At 38.5% G+C, this 27436-nt stretch overlaps 1 protein-coding gene across 1 annotated transcript in view; it reads right to left on the reverse strand.

Annotated features, from left to right (window-relative positions):
• The window catches only part of LOC150088059 (centrosomal protein of 135 kDa-like), a 507662-nt gene that overhangs the window by 444866 nt on the left and 35360 nt on the right, over positions 1 to 27436 (reverse strand). Inside the window, exon 4 of the mRNA XM_090369998.1 lies at positions 5601 to 5839. Within this exon, the coding sequence (XP_090226124.1) occupies positions 5601 to 5839 (239 nt within the window). The remainder of the gene's footprint in view (positions 1 to 5600; positions 5840 to 27436) is intronic.

Here is a 27436-nt window from a genome sequence, read left to right on the forward strand (position 1 = left end):
GGCAGCCCATGGGTTTTTGTCAATGATATGCAGTAATTTTGCCAATAGAGATAAGGATGAAATTAATCTGTTGTATATGGCAATAGTTCAGCGACACTTTGAGTATGTAGTACTCAAAGTGTGGCTGAACTATTGCACAATTGGAAGCCTCATTTGTGGAAGGATGTGTATCCATTGTAACAGGAGCAGAGAAGAGCAACAACATTAATGAGAGGAACAAAAGGTAAGAGTACCTTTCTGGTAAAAGGGTACTCTTACCAGAAAAGAGCTACAGTTCTGGTTAAGCTCTGAATGGTCTGAGTAACCACAATGCCGATGAAATCCTTCCTCTTGCACTGACTACACACAAGGAGTGAATAAATTTGAACTGAAAAAGGATGATTGCAGGACAGATGTGCAGAAATTTATCTTCAGCAAATGAGTAGTTAATTGTTGGAACAAACTTACATCTGATGTAGAAGTGGGAAATTTGAATAAATTCAATGAAGAATTAGATACATCATTAGAGTGGATGGACAGGTGATATGGAAAGGGTTTTTTTTTTTTTTTTTATGATGTTTTATAAGCTTGCTTTTTGCATCATTTGCCAATACTAATATTTGCAGATAATACTCACAAAGAAAATGACAACTTGTTCATAGTTTGATTATTTGAATTTTGATTATTGAAATCTCTCAATTACTAATCATTCAATTATGCTCGTCACTAATTAGAATAATAATAATAATAATAATAATATTTAAACCTTTGCAATATCTTGTGCAAACATATACTGTTAAACCATATTACACTTCATATATTTTCAGGAATATTCTAAACTTTTGGGATGGAATTGTACTTTTTCAACTATTGCCTCATTAAAATCCTCAGGAATACCTTCAGTATGACAGGATACTCTATCATTTTAAAGGGAATTTTTTAAAAATCATTTTGTACTAGTTTCACTCAGCATAGTTGAAACTATGTTAACTGCAACAGGGAATATAAGTCTTCTGGCAATTGCATCAGCTTTTTTTACACTTAGAAATTTCATAAAACATTTGGAAGGATACAAACAGAGCTCGAGATAGATGTAGTAACTTTTATAAAATTCTCTTCTATCTTGCAAATAAAAAAAAAAAAAAAAAGCTTACTGGAAAACTCAACATCTTTTGTTTTCAGGTGGCATAGTAATTTATTATATATCATATTAACCAAAGCAAGATGGTCAAACAAACAATGCAGTGTGTATGTCCCTCACCATTTACAATTGTATCTGTGAAGCCATGAGATTGATAACTATCATCACATTTTCATCGCAATCATAACAGCAAAATATTAATTTTTATCCCTTTCCCGTTAACAAGTGATGACTGCATTTTGGAATATGATCCACTATGTCTTTTAAGATTATTTAAAGCAGTAAGAAAAATGTTTTAAAAACTATTCATAAAAATCCTATCTAGAGTATGCAAAATACCCCACAAGGTGGAAGGGAGAATTTTAATAGAATATTAAATTGCACTGCACTTTCCTTACTATTTGCTAACATAATATTTAAGTGAAAACTAGTCCAATTCTCCTTTACTGAGTAATTTACTTTAGCACGAACAAAAAAATATTACAGTTAATCACATACAAGAGAACATTTAAAAAAAAAATTGTTCTGTGTTGCCACTTTACAAGGGGCATTTCAAAAGTTCATGCCTTGAGTATGAAAGATTTATTTCAGTCTTGTAACATGTTAATTTTCAACATGGTTCACTTTGGAGTCAATACACTTCTGCCACCAATGCTGCAATGCATTTATTCTGGTTGCAAAGAAAGTTTTCTTTTGGACCTCCAGGAATGTATCTACTACAGCAATGATGTCACTGTCAATGAAAAAATGGTTGATATTTTTTCGAATTAGTCCAGGTATTTTTTTCAAATTAGGAAATAGGTGAAATTCCAATGGTACTAGATCTAGTGAATATGGGGGGTAGTCCAAGATATCATGGCTGCACTCGTGCAATGCAGCCAGAGAAACGGCAGACTTGTGAGCAGGTACCGTATTTCCCCATGTATAAGATGCACCTTTTTTCGAAAAATTTGGGGTCTAAAAACTGGGTGCGTCTTATACAGTGGTTGTAGATTTTTTTTCACTTGCATTTTTCGCACTTTTTGTCTTTGCGCACATTGTTTCGCACTTGTTACCGGTATATCAGGTTACGTTTTGTCATGTTCTGCCCAGAAATGGCTCAGAAAAGATTTTCGTACAGTGCTGAATTCAAGTTAAAAATGATCCAGTTTGCAAAAGTGAATGGAAATCGTGCTGCTGAACATAAGTTTGGTCCTCCTCCAACTGAGAAAACAATCCGAGACTGGCTACGGGAAGAAGAAACCCTACTGAAAACTGAAAATGCCATGGCAGAAGAAGGCCATTAGAGGCATGTCAGCAAAATGGCCTGATTTAGAGAGGGAATTGAAGATATGGATTGAGGAGCAAAGGGCAATTTGAATTCCTGCGTCCACAAAGATGGTTCAGCATGAGGCAAGAAGAATTGCTGATGAAAAAGAAGTTACTGATTTTAAAGGAGGACACAATTGGTGCTTCAGGTTCACGAAATGGAATGGATTAAGAATGCGTACACACACCAGACTTGCCCAAAAGATGCCTGAAAGCTATGAGCAGAAGGTCCTTGAATTTCATCGTTTTGTCATTCAATGTTGGAAGATACATCAGTTTGAGTTGGAACAGATTGCAAATATGGACGAAGTCCGCCTTCAATTTGATGTCCCAAGTAACAGAACTGTTGGTAAGAAGGAGGTGAAAACTGTAAAGACAAGTGGACATGAAAAGAGCCATTATACAGTTGTTCTGGCTTGTTATGCCGACGGAACCAAGCTGCCTCCTGTGCTGATTTTCAAACGCAAAACAATGCCAAAAGAAGACATTCCCTCAAGAAGTGATTGTCCACGTTCACGACAAGGGTTGGATGGATCAGGATGGAATGAAGATCTGGTTTGAGAAAGTTTGGAGCAGGAGACCAGGTGGGCTCTTATGCAAACCTGCCCTATTGGTGCTTGATCAGTTCAGGGCACACATAACAAAAAATGCAAAGAAGATTGCTGCAGAGCAAAAAACAAAACTTGCCGTCATACCTGGAGGCTTGACCAGCTCCAACCACTTGATGTCAGCATTAACAAACCCTTCAAAGCTGCCATGAGAGACAAATAGAACCAATGGATGAAGTCTTCTAGGGACAATTTGACACCAGCATGAAGAGTGAAGAAACCAACTATAGGAGAAGTTTGTACCTAGGTGAAAAGATCCTGGGATAATATCAAGATTGAGATCGTTGTCAAGTCATTTAAGAAGTGTGGCATTTCAAAAGCCATAGATGGAACTGAGGACGAGGCAATATATGAAGACAGTGATTCGTCATCAGACACAGATGAGGACAAGCTAATGGATGGGAGTTTTGACAATGATGAGTTGTATGAATTTTATGATTTATGATGTTCAATAACTTTATGTAATACATTTTTTTTCAAATTTCAAGACCCAAAATTAAGATGCATCTTATACATGGGGAAATACGGTAAGTTGTCCTGGTGGAAAAAGACTCCTTTGCTGAGTTTTCCTCAGTGTTTGTCTTTGATGTTTTAATGCAAATGCCTCACAAGGTCTGTGTAATATGCCCCTGTGATTGTCTGGCCTTTCTGAAAGTATCCCCATCAGTATCCCACATAACCAATGCCATCACCTTACTAGCAGAAGGAAATAACTTGGCTTTCTTTGGAGGGGAGAAGACCTGTACTTCCACTGTCTGGACTGCTCTTTTGTCTCTGGCTGAATGCGATGGATTCATGTCTAATCCAAGGAAATTTGCTGGATCTGTGTGAAAAGACAAATGTTTGCCTGACTTGACAACTCTTATGCATTTTTGATTTGCTGACAACAACTTTGGGACCCATCATGCTAACACCTTTTTCATAGTTAGAACTTCTGTTATTATGTAGTAAACCAGTAATATCAGATCCTCTTTATCCGAGGATAATTGGTTGCAGAAAATTCCAATTAAAACGGGGACCAAATTTTCGTAATGTGTATTATGTACTTGTACATAGTAAAAAATAGTTTGAAGGAACTGAAACAATTATTTTATTAGACAATTTTTATTATAATATGTTGAACAATGTAAGGTTAAGTAAAGTTTATTTAAATCACACTATTTTTCAGTTTTATGAATAAAGAATGGTTCCACTAAACTACAAAAATATAATAAAATGAACGGGATGATTAAACACCACTTCAGAAAACAAATGACAACTGAAACAAAATTATGACTGCACATCACTTCAAAATCAGCCCTCTTCTACAGCTGTGAGACTTGGGTAATAAATAAGAAAGATGCACAAAAACTAGAAGCAACACAAATGAGATTTTTAAGATTATTAGGCTTTACAAGACTAGATCATCAAAGAAATTCAGCTATTCATGAGAAATTAAAAGTAGATAACATAGTAAATTACACAAAATGGTATCAGAAAAAATGGATCAGCCACATAAAAAGAATGAACCCAAACCGGATCCTGAAATTAGCCTTTAACTACAAACCTACAGGCAAAAGAAATGTGGGTCGACCAAGACAACGATGGCGAGATCAAGACCATCTCCAAGAGCTACAATGGAACAGGTCTTAAAAGACCTAAGCCAGATTAAGTTCATGATGATGATGAGAATGGTTCCAGAGTTGTTTGTGTTTTTTTTTGCAGTGTTTTTTCAGATAAAATTGTGACGTAGCATTTAGTTATGTCTTTAACTTTGTGCTTAACTTTTGTTGCATTATCATGAAGAGGGTCGTTCTCACAAAAATATTCAAGTGCTTGGTCAATTTTCTCAAGGGCTTCCTTTAAATCTTGAATTTTCAAATCCTCGGAATTGCAGGGACTCGGATAATGAATACTCAGATACCTGGTACCCCCCCCATACATTCAGAGGAAATGCCCAAAATACTGACAATGTACCAAACTGTCACTCACCAGATCATGCAAACTGTCAACACTTCCGGAATGATGAATGTTGCCAGTCTTCACAGCGTAGATCATTCTCCAGACTCTTCCTTCCTCATTTAAATTCTGTTACCTACTTCTTAACTATGGAATGAGAAGGAGCATCCTCCCCCAGTGTTGTAACCATATCCTCATGAATTGCCTTTGGCATTAGTCCCATTTTTTCCCAAATACTGGATGACTGCACAGTGACTTATTTTGTACATCTTTCCTCATTCACACAAGTTTGTTGACTTCAGGACCTGTAATTAAATAAGCACCCTACTGAAATTGAATGAAACTTGGTGGATTACTATTTGAAGTGCTACACATTAAGTATAGAAATTTTTAACACTGTACCACTACCCTTTCATACTCAGGCTGCAAAATTTTCAAACATCTCTCATAATATAAACACATCCTCATCAACAAGAAAGTTAGCCAATATTAATCAAAGGCTGAATCACTTCTGGTAACAGGAAGACAGCTCAAATTTAAAAAACTTATTAGCTACTGCTAATGCTAAATCTAAAAGTAACATTCAATAAGCAATTGTACTTATAAATATAGTATGAATTAATTACTTTGTTTTTTAACTCTTTAATTTGTTCTTCTGCATTTTCAGCAGCAACACTGGAGTGATTCTTTTCTTTCTGAAGCTGCTGTATACGTCCTTCTGCGACCTGCAGCATACTGGCAATATAGGTATCTCCTGTTTGTTGCCAAGCTTGCTGCAACTGGGAAGATGAATTGGATGGTGGAGGAAGTGGATCAATTATCTGCATTCGCTGCCTTCTAAATGGTATACTCTGATTCTTTCCACCTGAAATTAATATATTAAATAACAGGAAAATTTAAGGAAAAAATTTTCCTTAAATTTTTAATAAAATAAATATTTAATATTTTTATTAAATATTTAATAAATATTTAATAAAATATAACTTTCCTCTCAATAAAATATCATGTTCCAACTAATTTGAGTAGGAAAGGAACTATAATATGTGAAAGTATATAACTAAAGTGATAAATAATTCATTAAAGCAATTTAATAAACCTATGATATAATACCATGAAAAGATAAACAATTTATTTCTGATTTGCCTTGCATTTCACTGAACAATATCAGTAGTTTTATATAGTTATTACAGCTGGTACTAATTATGATTATGAAAATACAGAACCATTTTATCCTATAGGATGAAAAGAATAATTTGCAAAAACTTAGTGCCTAAAAATATTGAAAACCTGAGATGATTTAAAATGGCCTTGATAAGGTAATAAAAGGAACTGAAAAAGCTGGATAAAAGAGTTTTCTATATGTTCATAAAGCAGCCAGGTTTATAAAGTAATGTCAGGGACAAAATCAGAGGAACTGCTTTCGAAATGTGTGATAAGTAAGCCATCAGATGTGTTGCACAGTGAAATGGTTATAGCTGAATATCTCTAATCCAGATGCCCATTATCTGGCAATTCCCACAATTCAGCATTTTTCTGATGCAGTACGACCTTTTAATATCATCACACAGTATATATTTTAAAAGCGTCTGTTCATATTATCAAAGTTTATTTTAGCTTTTTAAGTTATTTATAAATTATTCTTAACTGTTTACTAGGCGTGTGATGATCTAACTTCCTGTCCATTGGATTTTTTGGCTTTGAGTCAGTGCTTTCTGACTCACAGCCCTATTAATTAGCAAAGCTACACAAATGCAAGGATACTAGACCCAAAAAAAAAACAAAAAAAAACTCTTATCATGCTCTTCCCACCACCAGGATTTACTGATTCAGCTACTATTTAAACTTTATCAGACTGTTAGCCTCGGCCATTCAAGGACAGTTTATTTCAGTAGTCAACAATATACTATCCAAACTGTGATACTGTTGCACATGAAAGACTGCTGCACAAATTGGAGCGGTGTGGCATTGGAGGCAAATTGCTGCTACGGAAAAAGGGATGTTTAAGTGGGAGAAGACAGAGAATGGTAACCTATGGACACTGCTCATCGTGGACAAATGTTATTAGTGGAGTCCCTCAGGGTTCAGTGTTGGGTCCATTGTTGTTTTCTGTATTTATAAATGATATTGATGATGGTATATCAAGCTTAATGTCCAAGTTTGCAGACGATACGAAGGTTGGCGGGGTTGGAGTTGTTAAGGTCACTAATGACAGTACGCTGTTGCAACAGGATCTACAAACGTTGAGCAGATGGGCTGAGAGGTGGCAAATGAAGTTTAACATTGACAAATGTAAAGTACTACGTATTATGGGAAGCGGTAAACCCAGAGTAACATATCAACTCTGTGGTACTACACTGACAGTGGTAGAGAACAAAAAGGACGTGGGGGTAATTGTGCAGGCAGATATAGTTTTCTGAGCAGTGCAAATGGTCTGCAAGAGTAGCTCATAGTGTCTTGTCAGTGATATACAGGAATTTTTCTAGCAGGAATAAGGAGGTGATTATCCCCTTGTATAAGGCAATGGTCAGGCCACACCTTGAGTACTGTATACAAGTCTGGAGGCCTCATTTTAAGAAGGATGTGGAGCTGTTGGAACGAGTACAGAGAAGGGCAACAAGATTAGTAAATGGAACAAAGGGTTACTCTTACGAAGAAAGGCTTAAATTTTGCAAATTACAGTGTCTGGAGACTAGGCATCTGCGAGGTGATCTGATTGAGGTGTATAAAGCCTTGAATCTAAACCTTTATCTAAACCTTGGTTTTCCAATAAATGTGCTAAAGCTGTTCAAGAGAAGAATGTTGCATATCGTAATTGGCTTGGTTCTAATTCTTCAGTTTCATTTTCTGCATACACCATAGCTCGCAACAATTGTAAAGCAGTTATTAATCAGTCCAAACTAGAGTTTGAACAGGCTAAGAGTAGAAAAGTTGCTTCTTGCCCTAATGGTAGCCGATCATTCTGGTCTCTTGCCAAAGCTATTGGCCGCAACTTTTGCCTATCTCTGCTCCCAGCTCTGTCCAAAACAGATGGTTCTGTTGTCAGTTCAGCCAAGGATAAAGCTGACCTGTTAGCCTCCATTTTTCTTCCAACTCATGTATTAATGATCTTGGTAAAACACCTCCCACCATTCCCAACATGCTACATTCAATGCCCCCTGTGGTCTTCCGTCAAAAGGATGTCAGAAGGATTTTGACGAATCTTGATGCTAAGAAAGCTCCAGGTCCCGATGGTATTTCTCCACTTGTTCTCAAAACCTGTGCTCCTGAACTTACTCCTATTCTTTGCCGCCTTTTTTCACTTTCTTATTCCAAAGGCGTTTTTCCTTCTGCTTGGAAATTTGCTCATATCCAGTCAGTTCCTAAAAAGGGTGACAAATCCCTCCCATCCAATTATCGTCCCATTGCAATTACTTCTACTCTTTCTGAAGTAATGGAGAAATCAATTAACCGCCTACTCTTAAATTACCTAGAAACCTTTCATCTGATCAACGATCACCAGTATGGATTCCGTCAGTGTCAATCCACTGGTGATATTCTGGCTTATGTTACCCATTTATGGACTAATTCAATGGAAAGGTTCGGTGAAACACAAGTAGTTGCTCTTGACATCTCAAAGGCTTTCAATCGTGTTTGGCATTTTTTTTTTTTGGTAGTTGGTGCACAGGCTTCTGTGGCCATAATGCACCTCCCAAGGTTTTTGCAGTACTTTGATCCAAGCCCTAGGCTGGAATCGAACCCGCGACCTTTGGGTTGCCAGGCAGGCACTTTACCCGCCCGGCTGACTCTTGTTTGGCATAAAGGTCTTCTAAACAAGCTTCCATCTTATGGTTTGCCAACTGTTTTTATTAATTGGTTATCCAGTTTTCTCTCTGATCGCTCACTAAAGGGTGATGGTAGATGGCTCTCTGTCTTCTAACTTCTCCACTAATGCTGGTGTCCCTCAAGGTTCAGTTCTTTCCCCCACTCTTTTCCTCTTGTATATTAATGACCTTCTTCCATTGACTGGAAATCCTATCCATAGTTTTGCCGATGATAGCACATTGCATTCCACTTTCCATTTTGACAAACCTTGTCCTGCTCAATCAGCTTCAACTTCTAAAAATCTGCTACCAATTCCTTAAATGCTGATCTTCAGGTAATTCTCCAGTGGGGCAAACACAACTTAGTTGATTTTAACCCTTCTAAAACTCAGTCTTGTCTTATATCTCGCAAAAAGGATTCTTCTGCTCCTATGCTTATCCTTAGCGACACTCCGATTTCTAGGCAAAATGATATATCTCTTTTGGGGATTACCCTGACTTCTAATCTCTCTTGGTACAATCAAATTACAAATATTGCTTCCTCTGCATCTAAAAAACTTGGTTTTCTCTTTCGCTCTCGGCGTTACTTTTCTTCCAAACAGCTGCTCACTGTGTATAAATCACAAATCCGCCCTGCCATGGAATATTGTTCCCACATCTGGGGTGGTGCCTCCAAAACCTCTCTCATGCTTCTTGATTCCATTCAGAAGAGGGCAGTTAAGCCAATTAATGATTCATCTTTAACAAAGTCTCTCCACTCACTGTCTCATAGATGTACTGTTTCTGCTGCATGCCTCTTCTACAGATACTTCCATGGGCATTGTTCTTCTGAATTGGCTTCTATAATTCCCGCTCTCTCTCTTTCAAAACAGCCCGAACACGTGCCACCAACAGCCAACATCCATTTACTGTCCAACTTCAAACTCACAGAACTAACTTTTCATCTTCCTCATTTATTAATTCAACTGCCGTTTTCTGGAACAACCTTCATACGTATTTCCTGAAAATTACAGTCTACAGAAGTTCAAGTCCAATGTCAACAAATATCTTCTTTCATCCTCCAACCCTAGCACGGTAGTAAGTACTATAGGTTCTAATACCTCTCGTGTTTGGGGTTTACATAAAAAAAAAAAAAAAAAAAAAAAGAATGGTTTGAGCATGCTCAATGCTGATGGAATTCTTCCTCTTGCTCAGAATAATCACCTGAGAGGGCATAAATTCAAATTGAGGAAAGACAGATGCAGGATAGATGTGCAGAAGTTTGCCTTTAGCCAGCAGGTAGTTGGAACAGACTTCCATTCTTTGTTGTGGAAGTTGATAGCCTAAATAAATTTAAGGCTGAGCTGGACAGGTATTTGGAACGAATGGAGGGGTGAAGTGGGAGCGGTTACTTTTTTTGTCTGATGCTGCATAAGCTTGCTTTCTTGCATCATATGCCTCTACTAATGCTAATACAACCAATCTTCTGAGGTTCACCCTACTAGTTTTCCCTATAGTTTGTTTGCATTTACATCCCCAGGTTTTTAATGTCCTCAACCAAATACCCCCCCCCCCCCACCAAAATTATGCCTAGTGTGCTCTCTCCTCATATGAACATCTTTTCACTATTCTCAACAGATGTGTTGTCTGTCTTTGGACCTTTAGAAAAGCTTAATGGCTGGCTTCAAATATGGCCTCCTGACCTGAACACAATATTCCACAAGTTTTTCTTACCAATCCAAAATTTAAATTTATCAAATCAGCCTTTACTTGGAAAATTCTACATACATTTCTTCTTCCACCTTGAGACTATCAGACTTCTGCTTTATCAAAATGGAATTCACATTAATTCCCTTATTTGTTAATCAGAAATCCAAATTAATTTATTTTGTTTCTAAAACATTTAATTGTAGCAGGCAGTGCAAATTTCGCAACTTCTTTATATTTTGGTTTATCAGTGGTATTCCATGTTTGTTTGTTCATTTTCCAATTTCAATGTGAGCAATAATATTTTTTAGTTTCATTTCCAATTGGGAATTACTCTTGATATCTTTGCTTTATCATTTAACTTCCCAGAAATGGGCATCAAGTTCACTACAAAAATAAAGTAAATAAGACACAAAATTGACAGAGAACTCATTTCAGAAACTATCACCAGAAAGTTTCAAGTAGATTGACACTGCTGAGTGATTGAAAATTACATAGAGAACACGAGACAAGTTGTGACATGAACAGATAGGAGCACCAGTGACACTTAAAGAAAATAAGAGCATTAAACAGCAGAGAGCAGATATGAGAAATGACAGATTAGGAGGTCGACAGATACCAAGGGCCCACTACATTCTATGGCTGGTTTGCTTGTTTTGCTGGATGAAAACCAGATTTCTGGGTGCAAAAAAAAAAAAAAAAGTGTGCAATATTCATCCAATATCAACTAACTCGACCATGGAGTGAAAAAAACATACAAAAGCTCCTACCATTTAGATGGGTCTTGAACACAAGCCTTTTTTTCAACAGAGTAAAGAAAAACAGTGATTGTACCCACTGCTAACCACAATGGTTGAATATACTGAATATAAAGGAACCACTTGGTGGCAGTGATCACAGTGTACTTATGTGGGATTTACTTAAAGATGTAACTACCATCAGGGGTAAAGAGAAGGGTTTTTGCTTTCGTAAAAGTGACAACAGTGGTCTCAGACAGTTTTTAAATTCTATGCAGTGGTATTAACTGATGACGTTACCAACAGTAAATTCTAAATGGGAAGCATTCAAGGAATTAATCTTGGAATGCTGCTAGGCTTTTCAAACCAACTAAGAAATACTGTTTAAGGTTTAGACATAAATGGATGTCAGATGAACTAATCAGACTCGTGGCAAAGAAGAAAAATGCATGGGATGCATTTATTGAATTCTTGTGTAATCTGATTTCCAGAGTTTCAGCGATTAAGATTAATCGCTGAAACTTTGAAAATCAAAATTGCACGAGAAGTCCATAAATATGCGTCGCCCATACCTCATCTCGGATTCGGGGTCGTTTGCGCGCATGTGGCAAAATATTATAATAATCCCTAATTTTTTAAAAAGTCCCATTAACTTTACTTTGTGTCACTTCTATTCTGTGATAAATAAAAAACAACTATGAGCATCATAGCAGTTTTTTATTTATCTTAAGTTGATTTTTGTTATGTACCAAATTTTGTTATGTACCTTTGTCTTCCACCAATGTAGAAGCAATGCTGAGTGGCTATAATTAATTCTCTACTATCTCATATGCAACCCTGCAGTGAATATTCACTAACTGTGACAATATCCTTTGCAGCTGACAGTGCCTTTCATTTCACAATCAAGAACCAGTTGTAGCTACCATCACATTGATCAGAGTCAAATCTCACCATTTGTAGTCTTAACCAAAAAAAAAAACAGCATAGTCTACATTCATCATACAGATAGAAACACTAAAACGGCAATTTTCTATGTTTCTTTTTTCTTGGCACTGTTTAAATAAGCCTGTAGTCCAGTGGTTAGCAAGGTAAACTGAATTTATTGCTAGTTCTGTAGTCTAATCAGCAAGTCGAAACTATGGTATTAAAGTTAAGCAATATGAAATTAATAGTATTGAAATTACAGATTGTTTATTTGAAGTTTAAAAGTAAGATCTCTGGGGCTGATGGGATATGCCCAATAATTCTGATTGAGGGGGGGATGCATCAAACCATTAAAATTCATTATGCAGATGTCATTAAATTTAAGAGAAATTCCTTTTAACTGGCAATCCATAAAGGTATTCTAAGAGCAACGTGAACAACTGCAAAACAGTCAGTCTGACTTCAGGGATAGAAAAAATCAAGAAATCAGTGATTAATCTTTTCTATATATACGTATATCTTTTTTTTGTGTGTGTGTATGAGTCCTGAGGAGTATAAACAGTCAGTTCTGCTATAATGCGGTACATATGTTCTTAAAAATCTCTGTGTTATGGTATTTTGCACATTAAAAACAACAGGGCTTATGGGAAAAATAGGGATGGAGCAAAGCATTCAAAAAAAATGTTAAGTCTGGTAAGTAAAACAGTAAAAAAAAAAGTTAGAAACCCAATAATATTGCTAACACAGGTTTAAACATCTTAAATTTCTAACAAATAAATAAATATTGCAGTAAATATAACACTTTACGTTGACAAGATATGAAGCTTGTTTGATTGATATTTCTGTTCACTGACATTTTCTTTTTTTTTTTAGATTGCAAAATTTAAAACAGTAAAAAAGATGAGCAATCAATAACAAACACAGCACGCACAAAAGAGAAGATTCTGATAATTTATTTATGTTTTTTATATGATTGAAGAGGAAATAACTCACCATTACATAAAAACCCACAGAATTCCAGCTATCGGTATTATTACAAATGCAATAAGATTGAGTTTGCTACCCATTTATAATTAGACTACACTAACAAGAAAAGACATGTAGATATGTATTTTCTAACAGAAAAGCCCAATAAACCGGGAACTGCAAATTGTTTTTATTGTTTTATGTGCGAAATGCGCTATCCCGCCTCACGAAATTTTTTGTTTGAACAGAAAATCTTGTGAATACAGCAAATGATAAGTTTGATAACAATGTCTCTGACCCATACAATTACAGTAAATGGGAAATACAGCTCTCACACATTTGACGTTTTTTGAGCTTCGTAAATTTGTATGTATTGCTCTGCAGGTCACTACGTTCAGCTTGGCGTTGGGTTTTACGTTCGCTTGGTGTTACTCACAGATGAAATCACGCATGAGCCATTGTGAAAATCGCATCATAGTCGCATTGTTCCCTAATATATCAATTGCGTCGGAGTTTGTTATTGTTATTTGGTTTTTAGGAGCATTAGCAACTAAGGCCATATTGCTCCGGGATATGCAGTGGTCATTCCCTGACCTTTCCACATCCTCCATATTTGGTGGTGATGGGCTCGAATACCAGTCTAATCAAGAAGCGTGTGTTATGCACTGCTGCTCCTTCCCACCTGGCTATGGAGGTGTCGCGTTGGAGCAATTCATATTGAAAAAATGCACATTATAGCAGAACTAACTGTACAGGTTTCTCAAGTACATTTCATATAATGTGTCCATATATGTACAAAATGGCTTGAAACCATCCAGGTAGTGTTGTCGTCTCTTATCTGTTTCCAACTAACAGTAGGCACAGATTATAATAGATGTCTGCACAAAAATTAACTTTAAAATTTGAGGGAGATCAAGCCTGTCAGCCACTGTTATTTGATTTTGACTTCTAAAAACCAAAGTTCTCTGGAATTCAGACCACAAATCAATGAAACTGAATTGACGTAGAAGATAGCATTATATAAAAAAAGAAGAAATGGTAAGTTTTTTAAAAAAAAATTGTGTATGTGTGTGACACCACATGCAAGGAACTCACTCCGAAAAGGGTTAGGAATGCAGTATAGGAGTACATCTAGAGAGAGAATGGTATTCTAAATGATAAGAGTTATGAAAAGGGTATTCTCAATGATACACAGATAATGATTTCATAAAAGGATCTCCTCACAAGTGTCTAGTCTCCAGATGCTGCAGCTTGCAAACTGAAGCCTTTCCTGGTAACAGTACACTTTTGTCCTTCCCCTCCACCAATCTTGTTGCTCTTCTGGCAGCCTGTTTGCATTGCTCAGAACTTCATATCTGTCTTCAAAATTACCCCACATCTCTTTCATTCTCTACTGCCCTGAGTGTGGTACCACACAAGATGGTACATTAATTTGGGATTCTTGCTCCCCTTATGAAGTACCTTGCATTTGTCAATGTTAAACTTCAATTCCACTTCTCAACACATCTGCTGAATTTGTCTAGATTTTGTTACAGTAGCATACCCGATTACTGCGATTAACTACCCTGCCAACCTTCATATCATCTGCAGTCATTTAGCCTGATATACCTTCTTCAATATCATAAATATAGAAACAAACAAACAATGCACCCTGGGGAGGATTACACTAACAAAAAAAAACTGCAGCCATTATCAATCCACTGCAGCTTTTTCAACAATTTATGTAGAGGGAAATCGACCATAATCTGCCATGCTGGTCCAGTGCGGGTTGGCAGATCAATTGTATTTAGCAGTCAGGTGCTTGAACCCCGGTCTACTCAAAGAGCGTGTGCTACTGCACTCCCATTCCTGACTACTCGGCTACGCTAATAACATTAGCCCAAGAAGAGTAATGCATATTGATAACCACTCTCTGTCTTCTCCTTTTGACAAACAAAGTAACAGAAATTCTAGAACAGCCAAATCCTGGTATAGAGTGCACCAAATCTCTGCCATGTTATCAAAAGAACTTCCAGCCAACAGCTTTAATCTACTGGTATTTCCTATTTGTCATAACAGGTTTTAGCTCAATCAAACCAATTTCTTGTGTAAACTTATATATACTTATATATTGCCCCAACAATGCACTCTGTGTCAATCAAGGTTTTTTGTACATCAGTTAAATCAAGGCAATAAAGACAACTGAAATCTATAAAACCTTTATACAGCAGACTCTCGATTAACTGGGAAACTTCAAGACGCCAAATTTAAAAAAAAAAAAAAATCAACCAGAAATAAAAAAATTCAAGTAATACCTAGAATAGGTATAAACAGATATTTTACAAGTCATAAATAAGCAACAAGCGGCATTATAAGTCATCATTGGGAGATTAGTGTACCTATTATCTTGCAATCCCCGCTTTCTTTGCACCCACCACCCAAAAAAGAAGGAAAAAAAGAGACCAAATGTTTAGTTTGTTTTAGTGCGTCGCTTCGATTGTTGTGTTTGGTTGCAGTGCAAATGGACAAATTTTGTTTTGTTATTTATGTCAGGGATGTCAGAATTTTTTTTTTTTTTTTGTTTGTTTGTTTGTTTAGAAATCGCGAAAATTATGGCTAAACGCAAAAGAGTTACGTTTTCAGTTCAAAAACTTCCCTCGAAATTATTCAAATGTTTGAACACGGTACATCTGTTAATTCTCTGAGGAACCATTATAATATTGGTGACCAAACCATACGCAACATCGTAAAAAATAAAGGGAAGCTATTAGACTTAAAATCGACATCACAAAAAATAAATAAATAAAAAGGCGCCTCCATAGCCAGGTGGGAAGGAGCAGCAGTGCATAGCACACGCTTCTTGATTAGACCGGGGTCCAAGCCCGTCACCACCAAATACGGAGGATGCGGAAAGTTCAGGGAATGACCACCGCATATCCCGGAGCAATATGGCCTTAGTTGCTAATGCTCCTAAAAACCAAATAACAAACAAAAAATAAAGGGAAGCATCATATTGGACACGAGTAGTGTGTGTGGTAAGTTTTTTTTTTTTTTTTTCCTTTTTTTTATCTATCGCCATATTTTTTACGCAGGTTGCTGAACATTTTTTAATACAATAAGTCCCTGACTTACGCAACTACAGATTTATGTAATTTTTTTTTAATTGGATACAGGAAATAATTTTGACATTATTTGGACTAACATTTTGCAAAACATTTGACCCAGTTCCCCTTTATAAGCTGGAACATGTTGGAATCAAGGGCAAGATTACTGTATAGATAAAACAATAACTGGAGCAAAGGGTTTTAATTTATGGCCACTCTTCAGATTGGGCTAGTGCTAGAAGTAGGGTCTTTTAAGAATTGGTAACGGGACTACTGTTGTTTCTGATTTTCTTAAAATGACACTGACAAAACAGATAAGGCATGTTATCAATATTTTCAAATGATGGGAAGATTTGGGGGAGTGGGGGAAGTGTCCTGGCAGGCATTGTCTATTCTGGAATTTTAGCAATGATAAAATATGTGGTAGCTTTGTTTTTATGCTGCAAGATGCAAGATTTCAAACTTGGGATATAAAAACTCAAAAATAAGATACATGCTATGAGTTAAATTCAAAAACATTACTGGTGGAGATGGGGAGAAATTTGTGGGTTATGATCGAAGAAAACATGAAGTTCTTCATAAGGCCAGAAGAGTCCATGGTGTCTTACTAATGATTTATGGAATATTTACATTTACAGATAGAAAGGTCATAACCTCATTGTGTAAGACAACTGTGAAACCAAACAGACAATGAGCTTCTTTAAAAAGTCCAAAGACAGGTGACATGATGAGATTGGCAAAAAGGTGCCTGTGTGAATAAACACTTAAAATATACGAACTACTTCATATATAGAGCTTGGCAACTAGATAATTAAAGGGAATCTATCTGAGGACTATAAAGCTCTGAGAGGGAATATAAAAATGGTCAAATTTTCACAGTTACAATGCCAAAACTTGGGGCCATAAAGTCAAATTAAAGGAAAAAGAATTATATAGTGGATAACAGGTCACATATCCTGTGCATACCATAACCTTTAGCCATTCTGATTAATATAATGGTGACATAGCAAAACAGCAATCACTGGTAATATGGCAGGAACATAAGACAAAATGCTTCATTTTCATCTATATACAAGGACCGTTCAATAAAGAATGATGATAATTTTTTTCCATAACATACCTTTAATTTGATGGTCCTTTTCAAAGTATTCCCATTTGATGAAATACACTTACTCCAACATTTCTGCCATTCTTCAAAAACACTGTGGAAGCCATTTCTTGACATGCGTTTGGGAATTGCCTCCAATGTCTCTACAACTTCTTCTGATGACCAGAAACATTCTCCTTAACTTTGGAAATACAAAATTACAGAGTGCAAGGTCAGGGCTGTAAAGAGAATGACGAACACATCTGACATTAATACTGGCTAAGTACTCAATGATAGTATGAGTAATATAAGGCCTCGCATTGCCGTGATGCAGAATCCACCCACCTGCATACAGTTCTGGTCATTTGTGATGAATGTGATCCTACGAAGCACAAAGTGCATTTCTGTAGTAAGGTCCCGTAAGAGCTATATGACTTGCAAATTGTTATGGAGAATACCATGCTTGCTTCCTACTGATATTCTCAACAACTTTGCCTTATTGTTATATGACAATTATCTCTCACGATTACAGAAGCAGTGTTTATGATTTCTATGGTGACAGCAGTGGTTCAAGGATCGCCGATATTTGTGATTGAATCATGTCCATCTCTAAACATTCTAAACCACCTGCAAGGATATGCTATATGGAAGTGTAGATTCACCATAAGTCTCTTTTAACATTTCATACACTTCAGCTGATGCTTTCAAGAGACAGAAACAAAATTTAAGAGCAGTACATTGGGGCCCAACATCCGATAGTAATTCGATTCACAAAACCCATTGTATGTTGAAAATTAGAGGGCGCTGTCCAATTACTGGTCAGATGCACAGTTTTGGTGCTCCACTATTTGTAGTGATTTTAGTAGTTTAAAGTGTCACATTTTGCTCTACTTTGTGTCCGTCAAGTTCCTCTTCTCAAGATGTGTCCACAGACATCAACTTCGTGAAGATCGGCCAAGGTAAACGAAAATTATGGTCACTTTTCATTAGCATTGATCATGCTGGGTTACAACATGACAACTTCCCATTGTATATTAAGTTGAACTTTGTTAAAGCTATTGGTACCGCAAATATCGCTTAAATGATGATGATATCAACTATCAGGAATTGTAAATGAACAGCTTTACCACATGTTTTTGCATGATGAATATCAGATACTTTACTGATGACCGTAAATTTCTGTCTAATTTTAATATGGTGCCTGATAAACAAAGACAGTTGTTCTCAGTGTACACCACGCGGTCGAACACTGATTGGTCGGACATTGTCTGAGTGACCGTTATTAGTGTGAGTGCCACGTACTTTAAGACATCTATACCTTGAACATTTAGGGGTACCAAATATATTTGATCTAATACAAGGTTAATAAAAGTTATTTAATGTCACTATATTTACGATATTTTGAATATATATAACAATACGTTCTCAGTGTCCCACGCGGCGGTCGAGCCCTGATTGGTCGGACCTTGTCTCAGTGACCATTAGTGCAAGTTACTTGCTACTTCAAGACATCTATATCCAAAACATTTTAGGGGTACTAAATATATTTAACACAGGATTAATAAAAGTCAGGTAATGTCACTATATAATGATATTGAGAATATATACAGTAATACCCCAAAGTTACACGATAGGTGGGTCCGACGAAAATCGCTTATGTCGAATTCGCGTAAGTCGGGGTACAACTTTGCATATAAATACATATAAATTTTGTTTAATTGGGACCAAGGACTGACAAAAACACTAGTTTAGAAGAAAAATATTAATAAAATTGCAGTTTTTTATACATATTAATACAAAATATGTATTAAAAAATAAATGACTTACGTAAAAAAGTTATTTCTATGTCGATGGCTTCATAAAATTTAACAAATTTATCTGACGACACAGCACCTTCTTTTTTTCACGCAGAATTTCTTCGTAGCAAGCTAATAATTTTTTTATTCCTTGCTTTGTAGCTATAATGCGTTCTTCGTTGGAGTCTGTTTTCTAAAATTTTTAAGCCCTTTACAATTGAGCCCTTTTCAATTTTCAACCTGTCAAGTTTGCAATTGTCATGTGCTTTTTGCCGTCGCCTCATTTAGGTCTGTAGCACGTGCAATATCACATGGTCTTTCATTTCGCTCAAAGCGTTTCACAATTTCATATTTTTTCTCTATTGACAGAGGCGGACTAGCCATAAGCCTTACCGGGGAAACCCCGGTGGGCCGGAGGCCGGTGTGATTTTGGCCATAAACCGTAGTATGAGGCCACTATAAATTTTCCCGGGTAAGAATTTTTGACCCAGTCTGCCTCTGTTTATCGATAATTGCTTTTCTTTTTCTCTCTGAATCTGCAGTGTCTTCACCAGTACGCTTCCTTTTCACACCTTTTAAGTATTTTACTCATTTTTAGGGAATAAAGCACAATTACAAAACGAGGAGGCACGCTTGATACGCATAAACAAAGCTGCGCGCGCGCGTGTAGCAACTGAATAAACAACACCGTAAAGGCAGAGATGCACTATTAACACCTCACATTTCTAGGGGTTACTACCATAAAACAATAAAAATCCAGTTGCGTTTCTGCTAGTGGAATCTGTTATAAACTGGTAGTAAACTCGATCTAATTGCATACCGATAGCTGGAATTGTGTTGGTTTTTACGTTATTATGGTGAAATGTGTTCCCCCTTCACTGATATAAAACACATAAATATGTTTTCGGAATCTTCTCTTCATTCCTATCGTTTTGCGTTCGGTTGGGGTGATTCTGCGTTCGACTGCCATTTCTTGTAAACACAAAGGCGAATCGTGCATAAGCCTCGGTTCGTGTTATATTATAAGATATCGTTACCGTATATTTATAAATAGTGTATGATCGAATTCGTGTAGTGTAAACACGTGTTATACGAGGACTGACTGTATACGGCTCGACCGACGCTATCCATTTCTCTCGTGAAAACGATGTAATTTCCGACAAAAGTTGAGCACGAATTCGAACGCATACATATAAATATGACAGTTGGAATACAAATTCTTGTATATGTGTGCAGCTCATGCGCAGCAAAGTTGAATTTTGTTCATCTTTCGCTCTCATTCTCCGCGGTCGCACCGTATAATCGATAACATATGAAAAACGACCTTGAAGACAGTGGGCGGCAGTGTTGCCAAACAAAAAAATCAAGAACCGTGTAACTCCGAGTTCGCGTAAGTCGGGGTATTACTGTATAATAATGTGCACAGTGCTGACCTCCCAGAATGAATAATAAACTAAGCACAACATCCAGGTATTTTGGTAATTAGGGTTGAGATCTCTCCCCCTCACCTGGCAAGCTCTAGGTCAACAAGCATAAAACAGAATCTGCACTAAGCATTGCACTCCTGCAGCTAAGCAATTCAGTAGCTGCCGTTCAGAACTCTTCATCCAGTGAAAATATGGAACCGATAAACCGAAACAATCCCGATAATGCGGACCTGGCCGTAAAATCGAAAAATCCAAGTACGTCTCTGAAAAAGGCTATAAATAACGATGACCCAATACTTATAGAGAACAACGAAGATTTGGACAGTACTCTAACAGCATCCACAGTGAAGAGAAAGGGCAAGCAATCCACAGCTCCCAGATCGGAGATGAAAACCCGCTCCAAAAGCGAGAACAAAGACCAAACGGAGCAGACTATCTCCCAACAAGAAAATGTGACAGAAAAAGGGCAGGAAAAACAAGAAACCCCACTGGACCCAAGACTGCCTGAAGGCACTGCACTGGAGCAGTCTCTTATTCTAAGGACTACCCTAGAAAGCCTATTTAAAGATCAACATAACAGGATTACGACTGCACAACGGGGGGAAATAGTGGGATTATGGATGAAAATGGAGACAATCCTAGTGCAGACCAACTTGGAAAAAGAGGTTGCCTTAGCCAAACTTCAAATCTATCAAAACAGTAGGGCAAAGGAAATGCTACAGCATGTCCCTTCCTACTCCCAAGCGCTGAGGACCAACCTAAACAAGCCAAATGAAAGCACCATTACAAACCGAACCACAACAGCCCAGAGAAAAACCCTCATACCAAAACAGCACCTAGTTGTACTAAAGCCAGCCTCTACAGAAACACACAAGACCAGCAGGGTGACTTCAAGCATACTAAGATTAGATCTATTCGGAAAACAAGAAATGTAGGGGTGTTAATTGAAACTGAAACTGCGGAGGACATAAAAGGTATAATCAGCAACCCCAAAATTTCAACGCTGGGACTCCTAGCAGAGCCTCCTAGACGGAAAGGGCCAAGCATCATTGTATTTGATGTAGACAAAGAGACAACACCAGAAGAATTAACAGAGGAAATATACTACAAAAACTTGAAGCAGACACTCATGGAGGAAGAATCAGGGCAACACATTATGCCGAAAAACTAAATCCAGAAAGGGAAATGCCATAAATTGGATCATAGAGCTCTCAGCAGCGGCCTGGAAATCTTTGAGCCAACAATCAAGAATCTGTATAAACTGGGGCAGCCATAGTTTTTGTGAGCATGTGGCTGTTCCGAAATGCTACAGGTGCTGCCGCTTTGGTCACACGACCCACACCTGTAAGCAAACACAGCCTACCTGTGGCCATTGTGCGGACATCGGACATGAATTCGCATTTTGTCCCAGGAAAGCAGAACCTGCAATTTGTGTGAATTGTAAAGAAACAAAGCTGCCATTTGATCACTCACTACGGGATAATAAGTGTCCAATCTACATAAAGGCTAAGAGTGCACAACAAAACAGAACCAACTATGGGGAATAGCACAATGCTCAGAGATATAAGGCTGTTGCCACACAAATGGCTAAAAAAGCCACGGAAGAAAATTATGACATACTAATGCTACAGGAGCCCTACACCTACAACAAAGAAGTAAAAAGCTACCCCCTACATTACAAGATTGTACAAGTTGATGGAGACAACCCGTGGGCTGCCATCGCTGTCTGGAATCCTGACCTCACGGTAACCAAGATCTCAGACCTATGTACAAACTGGGCTGTATGTGCCCACGTAGCCTCACCGTTAGGGGAATTTTATGTCACCTCTATATATGCCCGTCCGGGAGAAGATATATTGCCCGTGACAAGATATTTACAAAATATCCAACTACAAATGCAGAATGCCAAACTCATAGTAGGAATGGACGCCAACTGCAGATCCCCTGCTTGGCACAGTGAAAGACCAGACCATGGGGGTGCAAGAAATGGTCAGCGCCTGGAGGATTACATCTCCAACAGTAATCTAGCAGTTCTGAACAGACCTAATCAACCATCAACTTTCTCCAGCACACTATGGGAGGCAAATATAGATGTAACTCTGGCCACTCGGTCGATTGTTGGGCATCTCTCCCCCTGGGTGGTACAAGAACACTGGACTACCTCAAACCACAGAGTCCTAACCTTTGACCTCCACCACTCCCTCTTAGCACAGTACCCACCTAGATTCCTCTCGTCAAGATACGCCATCCAAAAAGCAGACTGGAACTTATTCCAACAAACATTGATGGAAAAAGCCAGGAATTTCGACCCAAAATATCTCAATCCAGCCAACACCAACAAAAAGTAACGCAACTTATAACTGAAGCAGCAAACATGGCCATCAGGAAGAAGAAGCCCGTTCCCAAAGTGATCCACTGGTGGTCACCAGAACTCCAGGCAATAAGACAGCGAGTGAATAATGCCCGAAAAAGGTTCCAAAGGGCACGCAGATCTTAGCCCCAAGCAGAGGTTGACATACTCAGACAGCAATACCGGAAATTGAACCAATATACGGCTCAAATTAAAACAAGAACAAGACACTCCTGGGAAGACCTTGTATCCACAGTGAGAAATGCAGACCCCTGGGGATTGGTATATAAAATCACCACCAGTAAATTTCCTAGGGGAGAAGTCGTTGCTGCCACCTTAACACCTCAAGGGACATACACCAGATCCTGGCACTCTTCCATTAATAATATATTGGACCATATCCTCCTACCTTCAACAATTCCACACAGGCATGAACAAAGAACTCTCTGCGAGGGGAATGATAAATACTCCACCCAGACAGTGGAGCCCCCTTTCACAATAACGGAACTCAACATAACTGCAGCCAAAATGCAAAACAGGAAAACTCCCGGCGAAGATCAAATAGAGCCGGAAATACTAAAAAAGGCAGTGGAAATTATACCGGATACTATATTAAACCTGGCAAATCAATGCCTCACAGAGGGTTTCTTTCCAACTTCATGGAAGACAGCCCGAGTCAGACTTATCCTGAAAAACCCCACTAAACCCCAGGACATGCCAGGCTCATACAGGCCTATCGCTCTGCTGTCGATGCTGAGAAAGCTCGTTGAGCGACTCATCTACCACAGAATTGAAAACCATTACCAGAATGCTCAATTGATGTCAAGAAACCAATTTGGTTTCAGGAGGGGATGCTCCACCACTGATGCCTTCGAGAGGATCATCGATGCAGTCAGAAACTGTAACAGGAAATATTTCCTCCTCATATCAATTGACTTCGCTGGAGCCTTTGACTCCCTCTGGTGGCCCAGTGTTCTAGCCAGGCTCCGACAGGCTGAAATCCCATCAAATCTATTTCACTGCATGAAATCTTACCTGGAAAACCGAAGAATCACTGTCAGCACACCCTTTACCTCTGTATCCAGACCAGTTTACAGGGGCTGCCCCCAGGGATCCATCCTGGGGCCGCTCCTGTGGAACCTGGTGCTTGATGAGTTTTTAAACTTGGATGTTCCAAATGTCATTACACAGGCATACGCTGATGATCTGATTATGATGCTTCAAGCAGACAGCAGGGCTCAACTGGAGGCCATAGGCAATCATGCCACACACATGCTACAGCATTTGGCCAAGAAGAATCTTCTAACGATCTCAACCGAAAAAACAAACTCAATACTCCTCAGGGGTGCTCTTGACCCTGGCAGACCTACACTAATCAAAATAAATGGAGAGACCATCAAACTCAAACAGGAACTAAAATACTTAGGAATAATACTAGACCGAAACTTGAACTTCACATCTCATCTCTGTTATCTCAGAACGAAAACAAGGAGGCTCTCGGCCCTGATAACCAAAAACACCAGGAGGGCCTGGGGACTAAAGAAGAGGGCCCTCTCCCTTCTATACAAAGCTCTCTTCACCCTATCCTTGCCTATGGTGCAGGCACCTGGTATCAGAAAGCAAACACAACAGTCAACAAGATAAAGCTGGAGTCACTCCACCGATCCATACTATTGACAACAACAAGAGCCTGCTACACGGTGAGCACCCATGCACTCCAGGTCCTGGCGGGCTTCCTTCCCCTGGACCTGGAGATTGTGCGCTGTGGGCTGCTACACCAACATTCGAAAGGAAGAACCACAACTTATCTAGGTTACACAACAGATCCACAGAAAAGCAAATCCTCAGAAAATAAGAGGTTAACGGAACACCTGCAATCTATCTGGCAAAATAGATGGAATCTTACCACAAAAGGGCAAGTCACCAAAAAATTTATACCCGATGTCAGCAGGGTATATCCTATTTCTCCGTCCTGGTTTTCCCCTGGCTTGCACACCACCTTCCTTCTTGCGGGACACGGCTCCTTCAGAGGGAAACTCCATGAGCTGGGAATCTCCGACAACCCGAGCTGTAACTGCGGTCAGGAGGAAACCTGGAAACATCTTATCCATGACTGTGACAACTATGAGGACCTCAGATGTCAGCTATATACACGCATCAATTCCTTGCTAAAAAACCGAGAAGAAATAATTTTGCAAGAAGAAGATAATTACCGGGCTTTCACCGTCTTTGCCCGCGAATTCTTTGAAAGACAAAGATCCCTGCCACATCATCACTAACCTATGAAAACACAAACATAACTACCTGAGATGACTGCGAAACTCTGAACTAGTAACCACCTGAAGCAGATAACAACACATGGACATAACAAACTGGACCTGACTTCTGGACTTGGACCTCCACCGGACCAATGCACAGACGAAGATTGCAACTTGGACTCGGACCTTGAAGATTGCATCTTATGAGGCCATACAGCCATATAGTGCCCCGGCTCTGTCTAGCCTGCTCTTTACTCCTCTTTCCCTAGCAGGGGGGAGGGGACGGCCTGCTGTCTCCTCCCCCTCCTGCCACCCCTCTTTCTCCTCTGGTGGGGCATGGGCACGCTCCACTATTTCAACAGGGGTCATCTTCCCTATAGACCCCTTACTTCCAATTTCCAACCCCCCAAGTCTTCCACCTCCCCTCCCATCTTTCTCCTTACAACAGCGCCTGCCCCACACGTACAAATTTAAAACACCAAAATTCATGCCTGACCTATCAGGAAATCTTATCACCTTCAGCGCTTATCCCTTATAGCCCCTCTAAGTAGCGTATAATGTACCATCTGTGCCCAAAAGGAAAGAAGAATTTTTATTTTAATTATTTTTTATTTATTTATTTTATATATATATATATTCTTTTTTTTTTTTTTAAGTCCTAGCCACTGAAATCTCAGGAAAATAGGTGGTAGGACCTGCCAGAGCAAACTTTAAGGGAACACCTGGCTGGCCTCCACGTGGCAGAGTACGTAAACAACAGGTCCCATCTGGGGCCTGGCGGCTAACAAGGGGCACAACATATTACACAACACATGATCCACACACTTTTAAACCTCTGGCCTTGACAGCGTACTGTCCTCGATACAAAGAACATATGCGGAGATGGGGTAAATCCCTGGTGCCGTTAGACCCAAAAAAAAAAAAACTCTGTATGTTGAAAATATTGTAAGTTGAAACAATACATTGATTTCCTGTAATTCGTTCCCCAACAACACATAAAATAGGTATTTCTTACATGTTAAAAATTAGTGATAAAAATAGTAATAAAACATCTTAAAATTAAAAAAAAATAAAAAACAATAAATTAGCATTTACCTTTGACTTGAAGTGCAGAGCTGATGTTGTTGTTATTTGGTTTTTAGGAGCATTAGCAACTAAGGCCATATTGCTCCGAGAATATTCAGTGGTCATTCCCTGACCTTTCCACATCCTCCGTATTTGGTGGTCACAGGCTCGAACCCCGGTCTAATCAAGAAGCGTGTGCTACACACTGCCGCTCCTGCCCACCTGGCTACTGAGGCACTGTGCAGAGCTGATGAAATCAATGGTGGTGCAGTGGTGGTGGGACTCTATATCAAGCGTCAGGTGTCTTTTCAGTCTTTTGTTGCTACTGGTAAAGAAACTGTCCAAAGTGGACTGTTTTTTACATTTTTGTAGCTTTCTGAAGTAAGAAATGACTTCGTCCTCCATTTTGCACATCATGAGTTCAGTGTTTTCAATATCAGGGTGTTTTTATCACTTCTCTTAAACGCTCACAACAAGAAATGACAATCATCAACTCTTGAGCAGACACTTTTTGGGTGTCTTTTTCTTCCTCTTCAGTGTCACTCTCCATAATTTTCTCCAACTCTTGTAGCTCCTCTGTTGTCAGCTGACACCCATTAGCAACAACAATAATGTCCTCACATTCTCTTTGCCAACTTCCAGACCCGTCGATTTTTCAAGAGTGACAATATCGTTTGTCAAAACACCATCTTCAAATCCATCAATTTTATGCATAATTAAAGGCCAGATGTTTTTCAAGGCTGAATTTAAGCACCTGGTGGAAACATCATTGCAAGAACTTACAATCAGCCTCACACAATCCAGCACATTGAATTTCGACCTACAAAAATCTTTCGGGATGACAGCATTTTCACCAGAAGTCGGTGCAAAGCAACTTGCAAATATTTTTGCGGTGTAGGTTTTCTTGAAGTTTGCAATCACTTGCTGGTCCATTAGGTGAAGAAGAGTGGTGTTGGGTGGCAAAAAATTGACTTGAACAAAGTCAAATTGTGCCTCAAGAGATTAAACAAGGTTGGGACTATAGCCTGGCCCATTATCCAGCAGGAGCAGGGCCTTCACATGAAGCTTATTTTTCTCAAGATAACTCTTCACTAAAGGACAGAAAACTTCAAGCTCCCATTCATTGAAGACATATCCTGTAACCCAGGATTTCTTGTTACTGTGCCAAAATGCTTCTAACATGCCTTTGTCGACTTTTTGTTGTTTAAATACTCTGGGGGTATTAGAGTGATACACAAGCAAAGGCTTCAACATAAAATCCAAGAGGCATTGGCACCCAACAG

Source organism: Mastigoproctus giganteus, chromosome 3, assembly GCF_048544385.1.
Source record: "Mastigoproctus giganteus isolate SK-2022 chromosome 3, ASM4854438v1, whole genome shotgun sequence".
Classification (NCBI taxonomy): Eukaryota; Metazoa; Arthropoda; class Arachnida; order Uropygi; family Thelyphonidae; genus Mastigoproctus; species Mastigoproctus giganteus.